Source organism: Heterodontus francisci, chromosome 1 (assembly GCF_036365525.1).
Source record: "Heterodontus francisci isolate sHetFra1 chromosome 1, sHetFra1.hap1, whole genome shotgun sequence".
In the NCBI taxonomy this organism is placed as follows: Eukaryota; Metazoa; Chordata; class Chondrichthyes; order Heterodontiformes; family Heterodontidae; genus Heterodontus; species Heterodontus francisci.
Window position 1 is genome coordinate 253,794,424 of NC_090371.1, and position 13,590 is coordinate 253,808,013.

A 13,590-nucleotide genomic window follows, 5' to 3' on the forward strand; every position below is an offset into this window, starting at 1 on the left:
CAGTGATATTACTGCACCACCATCTCCCCATCATGGAAGGCATCGGACAGCATGGTGGAGAAAAACATGCTGAAGAGGGTTGGTGCTAGCATGCAGCCCTGCTTAACTCCATTAGTGACTGGAAATTTCTTTTATTCGTTTATGGGATGTGAGCATCACTGGCTCAGCCAGCATTTACTGCCCATCCTTAATTGCCTTTGAGAATGGGTCAGAAGACTCACTATCACCCAGGACATGCATTACTATGCCATCATGGAACTGTCAAACCATTGTGATGAATTTCTCAGGGCAGCAGAATTTCTCCATTTCCTTCCAAAGGCCCTCACGACTGTCAACAAATGTGGTGTAGAGGTCCATATTCTGTTCTTGGTATTTCTCCTGGAGCTGGAGAGGCGAGGACCCCAGGAGAACACAGTGGAGTCAGAGTTGCTGGGGACATTTAGGCAGCCCCTGACAACAGGGTTTGGGGCGGGTCTTTCCTGAGGGGTTGGGGAGTTGCGGTGATCACTGCTGGAGGAGACACACCTGGATTGCCCCCAAAGGAGGGACTAACCTCCCCAACCCTGGCAACCTCTCCACACAGTGGTGGGTCCCTCCGCCTTCAGTACCATTGAGATGGAGGTGGGAAGAGGCTCTTAGGTGGCCATTTAAGGGCTTCAATTGGCCTGGGCCGGAAGGCGGTCCTCGGCCTTCCCTGGACAAAATGGCAGCTGGTCCAGGTAATGTCAGGAATGGTGCCCCCTACCATTTTGTTTGCCCTCCATGCCCATCTCCAATGGCAAAACAAAATTCAACCCTGTGAATGAGCTCCCCTATCAGCCAAGTCCACGCCAACGCACGGCTCTGGCAATTGTCTGCACTCCACGTGCCCATTTTCAAGGGTGCCACGTACTCAGCGCATCCAACACTAACTGACTGCGCTGCGCACTGGAGTCTGCGTTTATCGTCATCATTAAGCTACACTGCTCAGACGCATGTGCAGGTTGGAGCGTGCGCCGGCGTCGCCACAGCTTTGGGACTACGACTCCCGTCAGGCCTTGTGGCAGCGTTTGATTGGCGGAAGTGCTATTGGAGTTGACCCAATGGGACGCCATTATACTGGATTGTGTACCCGCTACTGGCGGGGTTGCTAACGTGTATTATGGCGGACAATGTGGAAGGGAATAGCGGGAACGCGGGTGGCGGTCCGTCTCTGGAGGAGGAGGAAGCGGCGGGGATGGCCGGTTTCGGTGTCGGTGGGTTAGTGTTTAACGTCTGTCTATTGCTGCTGGCTTTGCTTGGGGTGTACAGGCTGTACCGGAGAAGGAGGGCCGGCTCGGAGACCGAGCGCAAGGAGCCCGAGCTACCCAAGATGAAGAAACGCGATTTCAGTCTGGAACAGCTGCGTGAGTACGACGGGGTTCAAAACCCGCGGCTGCTACTTGCCGTCAACGGCAAAGTCTTCGATGTGACCAAAGGGAAGAAATTCTACGGACTCGGTCAGTACAACGACAAATCACTTACCTCATAAACAATCCATAGGGGTTGCACAATCACCACCGGGGAATGCAGATAGACATCTGTCTGAAGAACTTCGCTCAGCTGTGGGCATTCACTGTGTGTCTTTGTGGTTGCAGTTAGCATTCATTTATTCCTAATGTATTTGAATGTAAACTACGTACACGAAGAGAGCAGCACATTTATATTTTTACTCCTGCAGCACAGCATTTATCAGTTAACCGAGAGACGCAAGGTGCAGGAATTTAAATATTTGCTTTTATTTGATAGTTGCAAAGTTTTTTTTCCCCACTGAAGTGCTTCAGAGGATGTGACCGGCGAGCAATTTTCTTGGCAGATGCACAGTATAGTGAAACTTCGTTACGGACCTGAGGATGTTTTCCTGTCTAATGTTGGAAGTTGACTTAATCAGTGGGACTCGAGATTATAGTGTAAAGTTGCTTGAGTTGCGCGCGTTTGTAATGTCGTTCTGTTCAGGTGGTGTGTGTGTTCGAGTTTCGAACTGGCGAAGATTAGCTGTATTTAGGGTTTTGTATTCCCAGACTTTGTGACGATTAGCTAAATTTAGGGTTTTGCATTCCCAGATTTTGCGAAGTTTATTCCTATTTCAGTAGTTGTCATCTGTTAGATACAGTTTTTTATGCAGTATCTTGAGCTGGGAACAAAACTTGAATGTAACTGCCTTTCGTAGAAGACCCAGGTAAATCCTGTAAATGAGAAAATGCAAATATTATCGTTGCATATAAGATTGTAGTGAGAATCTCCTGACGTATTGAGAAATAAAATTGCTGGATTCTGAAAGAGTAGCATTTTTTTGATCAACAAACATACTCTTAATGTTTTTATAAATTGAGCTGTAAACATAGAAAATAGGAGCAGGAGTAGGCAATATGGCCCTTCAAGCCTGCTCCACCATTCATTGTGATCATGGCTGATCATCCAACTCAGTAGTCTGTTCTGGCTTTTGCCCCATACCCTTTGATCCCATTAGACCCAAGAGCTATACCTAAGTGCTTTTTGAAAACATACAATGTTTTGGCCTCGACTGCTTTCTGTGGTAGTGAATTCCACAGGCTCACCACTCTGGGTGAAGAAATTTCTCCTCATCTCAGTCCTGAAAGGTTTACCCTGTATCCTTAGACTATGACCCCTGGTTCTGCACTCCCCCACCATCGGGAACATCCTTCCTGCATCTACCCTGTCAAGTTCTGTTTGAATTTTATAGGTTTCTATGAGATCCCCCCTCACTCTTCTGAACTCCAGCGAATATAAACCTACCTGACTCAATCTCTCCTCATACGTCAGTCCTGCCATCCCAGGAATCAGCACTCCCTCTATAGCAAGAATATCCTTCCTCAGATAAGGAGACCAAAACTGCACACAATATTCCAGGTGTGGCCTCACCAAGGCCTGGTATAATTGCAGCAAGACATCCCTGCTTCTGTACTCGAATCCTCTCGCTATGAAGGCCAACATACCATTTGCCTTTTTTACCGCCTGTTGCACCTGCACGCTTACCTTCAGCGACTGGTGTTCGAGAACACCCAGGACTCGCTGCATATTCCCCTCTCTCAGTTTATAGCCATTCAGATAATCTGCCTTCCTGTTTTTGCTACCAAAGTGGATAACCTCACATTTATCCACATTATACAGCATCAGCCATGCATTAGCCCACTCACTCAACTTGTCCAAATCACCCTGAAGACTCTCTGCATCCTCGTCACAACTCACCCTCCTACCCAGTTTTGTGTCTGCAAATTTGGAAATATTGCATTTCGTTCCCTCATCTAAATCATTAATGTATATTGTGAATAGCTGGGGTCCTAGCACCGATCCCTGCGTTACTCCACTAGTCACTGCCTGCCATTCGAAAAAAGACCCATTTATCCTTACTCTTTGTTTCCTGTCCGCCAACCAATTTCTATCCATCGCAATACACTACCCCCATCCCATGCGCTTTAATTTTAAATGCTAATCTCTTATGTGGGACTTTGTCGAAAGTCTTCTGAAAGTTCAAATAAACCACATCCACTGGCTCCCCCTCATCAACTCTACTAGTTTCATCCTCAAAGAATTCTAGTAGATTTGTCAAGCATGATTTCCCTTTCGTAAATCCATGCTGACTCTGTCCGATTCGACCACTGTTCTCCAAGTGCTCTGCTATAAAATCTTTGATTATGAACTCTAGAATTTTCCCCACTACCGACATCAGGCTTGACTGGTCTATAATTCCCTGCTTTCTCTCTACTTCCCTTTTTTAAATAGTGAGGCTACATTAGCTACCCTCCAATCTGTAGGAACTGTTCCAAAGTCTATAGAATCTTGGAAGTTGACCACCAATGCATCCACTATTTCTCGGGCCACTTCCTTAAGTACTCTGGGATGCATACCATCAGGCCCTGGAAAATTAATGGGATTAATGTTTTACAGAAGCCGTAAGGAAAACTGATGCACTTGTGGATGAACTTTGTTTTCCAAAAGTTGAGGGGTGATATCAGTTTAGTGATATTTATTACACTGAGGCTGTGCTGTGTTTGTTGCATGTAACTTTTGCTAGAATATAAATACATCCAAGAACTTATGTGGTGTTATAAATAAAAACAAGAAATGCTAGAAATACTCAGCAGGTCTGGCAGCATCTGTGGAGAGAGAAGCAGAATTAACGTTGCAGGTCAGTAACCCTTCTTCAGAACTCAGGCAGTTTGCGTTCTGATGAAGGGTCATTGACCTGAAATGTTAACTCTGCTTCTCTCTCCACAGATGCTGCCAGACCTGCTGAGTATTTCCAGCATTTCTTGTTTTTATTTCAGATTTCCACCATCTGCAGTATTTTGCTTTTATATTATTATGGTGTTATAAATGTTTTAGTGTATGCAGACTTGGTACCATTTCCATTTTCAATCAGTAATGCCCAGTAGGCAACCATGCATGACTGGATTAGCAGTGGTTCTTGGCACCGTGCATCAGAACACAAATGGATTTGCATGTCTCCTTAAGTTATTTTTTAAAATGCTGCCTCTTAGTAGAGTTTGTGCCCACTCTATGATCAGTTTCATTGATGCTGTGGATTATGGGTAAGTGTCTCTGCTACAGAGAGATTGTTACATGAAGAAATATTTTTGAAATAATCTATCAGCGCAATCATTGTATACCACAACTGAAGGGAGTACTTTAAAGGGGCTGAATTATTGACTCGCAAGACATCTTTATGGAGTCAATTGGACTGGTATTTTGGAAATTTGTAAATCCCTCATTAAAGAAAGAACTTGCATTTATGTAGTGGCTTTTGCACCCCAGGACTTCCCAATTAACATTTGAAGTGTAGTCATTGTTGTAATGTAGGAAGTGTGGCAGCTAATGTGCATTTAGCAAGGTTCCACAAGCACCAATGTGATGGTCAGATCATTTGTTTGTGAGGGAGAAATATTGGTTAGGACACTGAAGCGAACCCCTCTACACTTCTTTGAAATAGTGTCATGGCATCTATTGTGTCCACCTGAGAGGGCAAATGGCTTCGATTTAGCATCTCATTTGAAAGGTAGCATCTCTGACAGTGCAACACTCTCTGTCGTAAGAGTGTCAACCTAGATTTTTTTCTCAGTTTCTGGAGTTGAACTTGAACCCACAGCTTCTGACATGAAGCTGAGTCAGCTACTGAACCACGGTTGCCACCACATAGGAATTATAGAATCGTAAAATGGTTACAGTACAGAAAGAGGTAATTTAGCTCATTGTGTCGTGCCAGCTGTCGGTAAGAGCAACTCAGCCAGTCCCACTCCCCTGCGTTTTCCCTATGGCCCTGCAAATCTTCTCTCTTCAGATATTATTCAATTCCCTTTTGAAAGCCATGATTGAATCTGCCTCCACCGTACTCTCATGCTGTGCATTCCAGATCCCAACCACACTCTGCGTAAAACAAAAGTTTTTCCTCATATCGCCTCTGGTTCTTTTGCCAATCACCTTAAATTGGTGTCCTCTGGTTTTTTTTAATAGATACAGCACTGAAACAGGCCCTTCGGCCCACTGACTCTGTGCCGACCAACAACCACCCATTTATACTAATCCTATATTAATCCCATATTCCCTGCCACATCCCCACCATTCTCCTACCATCTACTTATACTAGGGGCAATTTACAATGGCCAATTTATCTATCAACCTGCAAGTCTTTAGCTGTGGGAGGAAACTGGAGTACCCGGCGGAAACCCATGCAGTCACGGAGAACTTGCAAACTCCGCACAGGCAGTATCCAGAACTGAATCCGGGTCGCTGGAGCTGTGAGGCTGCGGTGCTAACCACTGTGCCGCCCTAACTTGACTCTTCCGTCAATGGGAATGGTTTCTCCTTATCTATTCTGTCCAGATCCCTCTATCACATCTCCTCATCTCCTCCAAGGAGCACAGCCCCAGCTTCTCCAATCTAGCCACGTAACTGAAGTCTCTCACTCAGAATCATTCATGTAAATCTTTTCTGCACCCTGTCCATTGCCTTCACATCCTTCCTAAAGTGTGGTGTCCAGAATTGGACACGATACTCCAGTTGAGGCCAAACCATTGTTTAATAAAAGTGGACCATAACTTCCTTGCTTTTGGACTCTATGCTTTTATTTATAAAACCCAGGATCCTGTATGCTTTTTAAGCTTCTTTCTCACCCAGCCCTGCCACCTTCAAGTACAGCCAGTTAGTCTGCCAGCCATCTTTAGTGCACCAGTTTTTGTCCTTCAGCCACACAATTGTAGTCAGTAACCCTGCTTACTCTACCCCAAGGACTCGCTTATCATCCTTGAATCTGTGTGTGACACATTTGTCATGTTTTCATTGGTAGTTCAGTGGGGGAATTCTGAGAGCTAATGTTAAGCTAAATTTGCACATGCAAGCTTTGGCTCTGAGTGTGGCTGGTTTTAATATGTAACTACACTTGCTAAGAAGATTTGTAATTTTCCTATAGGAAGCTATCTGGGTTTACCTACCCTTGCTACATAACCCAAATAACTATTATAGAATGGAGACTTGTCAGATCTGTGCAGGCTTTTTCAAATTATGATGTAATATTGGATAGTATGTTTAGTGATTTATAGGGTAAGTAATCTGTGCAAAAATGTCAGTATGACAGGAGTATGGACCAAGTGGTGAATAGATAACATTCCACGCACAGTAAGTTTTCTATTACATATAGGTAATTGTTGTGCCATAAAATCTACGTGTTTTTAAAAAAAGGGATGCGTGGAGTATTCTCGACGTCTTGGTACTGAAACCTCAGGAGCACCCTAATACAGCTAACTTTTAATAATTCAAGGTCACTTATTTGCATTGAAGTGAAGTTATGCAGTAACTTGATTTAAATAACATAAATATGAGGAAGTAGGAATTGTGCGCTAAAATAATTTTAACTACCAGATTTTGAATCAGTGGCTTTTGAAGGTTATGTGACATGGAGTCCAAATTCAAGTATCTAATTGACATATTTGCATACAGTTAAGTCAAAAGTTGTACATGACTGATGATTTGAGAGCAAGAAGTTATGAAATCAGAAAGGGGCGCAGTGGTTAGCACTGCAGCCTCACAGCTCCAGTGACCCGGGTTCAATTCCGGGTACTGCCTGTGTGGGGTTTGCAAGTTCTCCCTGTGTCTGCATGGGTTTCCTCCGGATGCTCCGGTTTCCTCCCACATGCCAAAGACTTGAAGGTTGATAGGTAAATTGGCCATTAGAAATTGCCCCTAGTATAGGTAGGTGGTAGGGATAATATAGGGACAGGTGGGGATGTGGTAGGAATATGGAATTAGTGTAGGATTAGTATAAATGGGTGGTTGATGGTCGGCACAGACACGGTGGGCCGAAGGGCCTGTTTCTGTGCTGTATCTCTAAACTAAACTAAATTCAGTTTCAATTCAGTAAGTTCACTTCACAGTTTTAATGGAGTACTTAAAAAAAAAAATGTTATTAAATATAAAATATCTGCATAGATTCCTGGCAATTTTGAGGCAGTCCTTGCAATTTCAATGCACAGATCATAATTATGTTTTGTTAATCTCCAAATATGTAACCTTTTGCAATAATCTTTTAGCTAGTATGTCTCCAATGACATTGTTCAAATTAAGTTGAAGGATGTACTATTTTATAAACTCAGGAGCATTATACCATGTAAGAGTGTAGGTATAATTGTTGAATTCTTGAAGTAACTCCTGAGTCTCTTGCAGATCGGATTGACTTTCTAAGGGTTTTAAGATTGAAAAGTCTGATTTGCTGAACAGAAGCTCAAGTTACTCCATTTACAGGCATTCTGCCTCTTTTTTTTCATGTTGTATCTGGAAGTTTATTTGATTGTAGGAGATATTGGAGGAGACCAGGCCAAGCTGCAAATCACAGGTACCCCAGGAACTAGGGCTTGCTGACCATTCCCTTTACTTGTATTTTTTCTCGATTCTTTTTGCAAGCTCTTGCATTACGGGTGAGTTGTGGTCCAAACCACTTAAAAAATCCTTACTCTTCATCATCACCTTGTGGGCCTCATCGAATATGTGTCAGATGACTGCCTTTGTGTTTTCTTTGCTGTGTGATGTGTAGGAATGGTGAATTATGGGCAAGAAATATACACCAGATGTACTCTTTCTGCTCATACACTGTCAGCTCTGGTGCTTTCAAGAATCTATCATTGGTTCTCCCTTATTTCTCATCTACATGCTACCCCTCGGCAACATCATCCAAAAACCATGTCAGTTTCCACATGTACGTCAATGATACCCAGCTCTATCTCACTACCCCTCTTTACCCCTCCACAGTCTCTAAATTGTCAGACTGCTTATCTGGAATATGGGACTGGATGAGCAGAAGTTTCCTGCAACTAAATTTCCTTTTCACAAAATTTGAAAGTATTGTGAACTGTGTGAAAAGTAGTGATGGACTTAAGAAGATATGGACAGGCTGGTGGAATGGGTGGACACATGGCAGATGAAACTTAATGAAGGGAAATGTGAAGTAATCCATTTTTATTGGAAGAACTGGGAGAGGCAATATAAATTAAAGGGTACAATTCTGAAAGAGGTGCAGAAACAGGGATACCTGGAGCATATATGCACAAATCATTGAAGCTAGTAGGGCAGGTTGAGAAAGTGCTTAATAAGGCATACATAATCCTGGGCTTTATAAATGGAGGCATGGAGTACAAAGGCAGGGAAGTTATGCTGAACCTTTATGGAACACTGTTTCAGCCTCAGCAGGAGTGTTGTGTCCTATTCTGGGCACTGCATTTTCAAAGGGAAGTGGAGATTTTGGAGAGGTTGTAGGGAAGATTTGTGGGAGTGGTTCCAGGGATGAGGGACTTCAGCTGCTTTGATGAATTGGATAGGCTGGCATTGTTCTCCTTGGAGAAGAGAAGGTTGAGAGGAGATTTGATAGAGGTGCTCAAAATTGTGAGGGACTTGACAGAGTAGAGAAACTGTTGCTATTGGCGAAGGGATCAAGAACCAGAGGACACTGATATAGAGGTGAATGGCAAAAGGGCCAACCGCGACATGAGGAAAGACTTTTCCTGCAGCAAGTGGTTGGGACCTGGAATGCATCCTGAGCATGTGGTGGGGGTGGATTCAACTGTGGCTTTCAAAAGGGAATTGGATAAGCACCTGAGGAGAGAAAAATTGCAGGGAGAGGGTAGGGGAGTGGGACTAGCTGAATTGCTGTTGCAGAGAGCCCGCATGGGCACGGCAGGCTGAATGGCCTCCAGTGCTCTAACCATTCTATGATTCTAATATTGGGAAGACTGAAGCCATTATCTTTAGTCCCCACTTCAAACTCTGATCCTTAGCCACCGACTCCATCCTTCTCCCTGGCTGAGGCTGAACCAGACTGTTCGCAACCTTGGTGTCATGTTTGACCATGAGATGAGCTTCCGACCACATATCCACAGCATCGCTAAGAACACCTCTTTGCACATCCATAACAAATTTTTAAAAATGGTCACAGTAAGCTGGGAAACTCTCATTCCAGGTCCATTATCTAAAGCAAGGTGTCCAACATACGGACCACAGGCAGAATGAGTGATGCCAGGCCAGCATTTATTGCCCATTCCTAATTGCCCGAGAAGGTGGTTGTGAAATGCCTTCTTGGCACCAGATTTGATGACTGGCTAGATTGGAAATAGAGGGTATGTGGTAACAAGCAAACTGTTTGTGTTAGAAAGAGACTGGTTCTCCTGAGTGGGTTCGTTTGCAAACGGACCAAGAGTGGCTAACAGCGAGAAGAAAACTTGTGCTCTGTCTCTCCAGCCGTTCTGCAGTCTTGTGCCCTGCCTGTATATGCATAGCCAAACGCCGCAGGCACTGTCTTCAATGTAAGCCAAACAGCTGCTGATTTCAGAGGAAAAGACAGAGATCATCTGTCAAAACTTTAAATCATTTCTGCGCAGAATCCAGGGAAAATCACTGAATATGGCCTGAAACCATCCAACGCATCAGTCTACAGAATTCGTATATGATTGATTTTCTTTTTCACACACTTAAACAGTTCAACCTGTCCTCCTTCCGAGTAACCTACTTCTGTGTGTGTGTGTGAGAATCTCTTGGGTGCATGTGAGAATGTGAATTGGAGCGGTTTTTATTTTTATTTGTCGGGTATAAAGAACAACAAACACTCCTTTTCTCTTGCACCTTACAAGAAAACCTGTCTGTGTCTGTCTTTTACGGTCACAGCACTTAAACAGGCATTCACTAAATCACAAGCAAATTCTTTCTGAAACACCTGCTGCAGTTGACCAAGAGGTAGAGAGGGGAGCCATTCTACTGCTTCTCACCTGGCCGTAACAATATCATTAATAAAAGCAGAAAATGTTAGTCAGGTCAGACAACATCTGTAGAGAGAGGAAGATGTGGTTAACATTTCAGCTTTGGTGACCCTTTGGCAGTACCTTCAGTCGGTGCTGCTGAAGAGAAAGCTTGAGAGCATGCATTCAACGACGCATGGTGGCGAGGTTAAATCTTGAAAGTGGCAAGAGACATGATTAGAGTAAACACTGAATATCACCAAGATATCGGATCATGGGTAGATCTGACACAGGAAAGATAGAATTAATCCATGTGGAATGTCAGAGTGGAGTATAGTTGCTGAAAAGCATAGAACCATCAAACTTATGGCACAGAAAGAGGCCATTCAGCCCATCATATTTCCACGGCTGAAAAAAACTAGCTGCCTAATCTAATCCCACCTCCAGCATCTGGTCCGTAGCCTTGCAGGTTACAGCACTTCAGGTGCAGCTCCAGCACCTTTTAAATGAGTTGAGGGTTTCTGCTTCTACTGCTGTTCCTAGCAGTAAATTCCAGACACCCACTGGTGTGAAAATGTTTTTCCTCATGTCCCCTCTAATCCATCTTAAATCTGTGCCCCCTGGTAATTGACACCTCTGCTAGGGGAAACAGACCTTTCTTGTCTACTCTATCTAGGCCCCACATAATTTTGTATATCTCAATCAAGTCACCCTCAGCCTCCTCTGCTTTAAGGAAAACGACCCAAGAAGAGTGATGTGATTGTGCAAGTGACCTTTAGTGAATGTGATCAAACACAAGATGGAAAACGGATTGCAATGACGGTGAACAGGATAAGAGATAAATAAAAATCATGTTGAAGAACAGTCCCTCTTCAAGGTGGGCAGTCCTAGCACAGTGGTTAGCACCGCAGCCTCACAGCTCCAGGGACCCGGGTTCGATTCTGGGTACTGCCTGTGCGGAGTTTGCAGGTTCTCCCTGTGACCGTGTGGGTTTTCGCTGGGTGCTCCGGATTCCTCCCACAGCCAAAGACTTGCAGGTGATAGGTAAATTGGCCGTTGTAAATTGCCCCTAGTGTAGGTAGGTGATAGGGAATATGGGATTACTGTAGGATTAGTATAAATGGGTGGTTGTTGGTCGGCACAGACTCGGTGGGCCAAAGGGCCTGTTTCAGTGCTGTATCTCTAAATAAAAAAATAAATAAAAATAAGAAGTGGCAATGAAAACTGAAAAGTAAAATACTGCAGTTTTTGGAATTAGATGCTGGAAACCGTCAGCGGGTCATTCAGCATCTGGAGAGAAGATGGTCGGGTTAATGTTTCAGGTGTTGTGATGTTATATTGTCTTTGAATTTGTATTGTCCATCCAAATCTGTTTAATATTCAACAGCATGCTGCAAGTTTCTTTTTAATTTGAAGTAATTTTACTTAATGAAGTCAACAACATAACATTCCTTTCAGGAAACTGCTGCTAAGGCTCTCTTTTTAAATACAATGTCACTGATATATTTGTGTGCAACATGTGTACCATTGTGTTAAGTCGCATTGAGGCTTCCTTTGTGGCATATTTGCTAATGTACTGACAAAATCATGATTTTAATTCGACATCTGGAAGTTGAGTTGGTGGAAGAATGTGCAGTATCTCATTTATAGTTGTAGCACTGCTGTATGTACACATAGATTTCAAATAACTTTACATTTAAGTGATACTTTTCAATTAATTTTCCTTGGCATATTATGTCAGAACCATTGCTGATTTTCTGCCATGCACCTTGTTTCGTAATTTTAAAGTAATATTTAAATCTTGTTATAAGGTCTCTGTGGATGCCTTTTAGAGCCGATTTCTGCCAAAATTAAAATAGCCTTTTACCACCAAGGTGCTCAGGATCTTGGCTTCAGTTTAATAACGTGGATCTGTCCAGAATAGAACTACAGCTGTTTAGCTATCTCTGTGCCACTAAAACATTTTTGTGAGAGAATCTGAATCTTGAATCTTCGCGTATCCCTATTTACAAAACTCATTTGGGTCTAAGTGATGGAGTGATAGTTATGTCTACAGATATTTATGCAAAATGTAATGCTATTTTTGCATAACTTTTTAAACCTATATTCTAACCTCTTGAAGGACAGCTTGCATTTATATAGTGCCTTTCTCTTCCTCAGGATGTCATAAAGTGCTTTGCAACACATCAACTACTTTTTAAAGTGCAGCCCCTGTTATGTAGGGTAAACACAGCAGCTGATTTGCACACATCAAGGTTTTACCATTAGCAAACAAACTCATGACCGCATAATCTGTTTTTGGTGTCACTGATGGAGGCAGGAATGTTGGCCAGAACCCTGGAAGAGCTCTGTTCTTTTAAAATAATGCCACGGCATTATTTAGACCTACCTGAACAGGCAGATTAGACCTTCGTTAACATCTCATCCAAAAGACTACACTTCTGAAAATATAACCCTATTAGCCTAGCTCAAGTCTGCAGTGGAGTTTGAACTGTTGACCTCTATCTTTGAGGCACAAGTGTGACTGACTTGTGATAAGCAAATACTAAATAAATATTGGTGCTATGTGGAGCTGGAGGTATATTTATCATGCTTTTTTTTTGCATTTGGTAGTATACCAACTGGTGTTTCTGCTTTCATTTTAAAATTCTCTATCGCATGCTTGTTTAGGGGACTGGGGCAAGTATAAACTCAGAATCTGTCCTAAATGCTGATGGGTGCAGAAGAATAATTCATGGTGACCCATGATATCTTAAAAATATATGTTCCTTACCATGCTCCCTCTTTACTACCCTGTCTTCAACATGGGAGCAACCTCATTTTCCTCTACTCTAGAAAAGCTGAGTTTAGAGACTATTGGCATGTGCAATTATGTGCCTTTCAGTTTCATATCCTAAAACTTATACATACATTATTTGTTATTTATGATGAACTTCTGAGGAAAAGGTTACAATGACTTGAAAATTGTTAGAAAATAATATGGGTCACTAATCATGGACCACCAGGAAGCAGTGACCCCACAGAAAAAGAATTGAATCAAGAGAGGGTAAGGAGTAGAAAATAAAATTTTAACATCGTTCATTGTTTTGTGTTTTTACAGCAAGCAGCAGATAAAACAACCTGAAAGTGAAACTCCTGACTTAAATACTTTAGATTAGAGGTCTGCAATTTAATTGCTGCTCCCCATTGGATCCTTAAATTCCCTTGTATTTGTATTTTAGTTTTGATACTAATGCAAAAACAAATTGTTTACAATGTTTTTACCCAGCTATTTAGATGAGAAACAAAAATATACTTGCGCAAACATTTGTTCAATCATATTGTAAAACCTTATGGG

At 42.7% G+C, this 13,590-nt stretch overlaps 1 protein-coding gene across 4 annotated transcripts in view; it reads left to right on the top strand.

Moving 5' to 3' along the window:
• The first annotated feature begins 1,066 nt into the window (after positions 1 to 1,066).
• Positions 1,067 to 13,590, top strand: part of pgrmc2 (progesterone receptor membrane component 2) — a 51,834-nt gene continuing 39,310 nt past the window's right edge. For 3 of the 4 annotated variants that reach the window (XR_010976030.1, XR_010976035.1, XR_010976036.1), the window contains exon 1: positions 1,067 to 1,478. Coding sequence is in view for 1 of the 4 variants with exons in the window: in XM_068042958.1 (XP_067899059.1) it covers positions 1,142 to 1,478 (337 nt within the window). In the remaining 3 variants the exon portion in view is untranslated. The remainder of the gene's footprint in view (positions 1,479 to 13,590) is intronic. The other variant, XM_068042958.1, reaches the window with a different exon arrangement.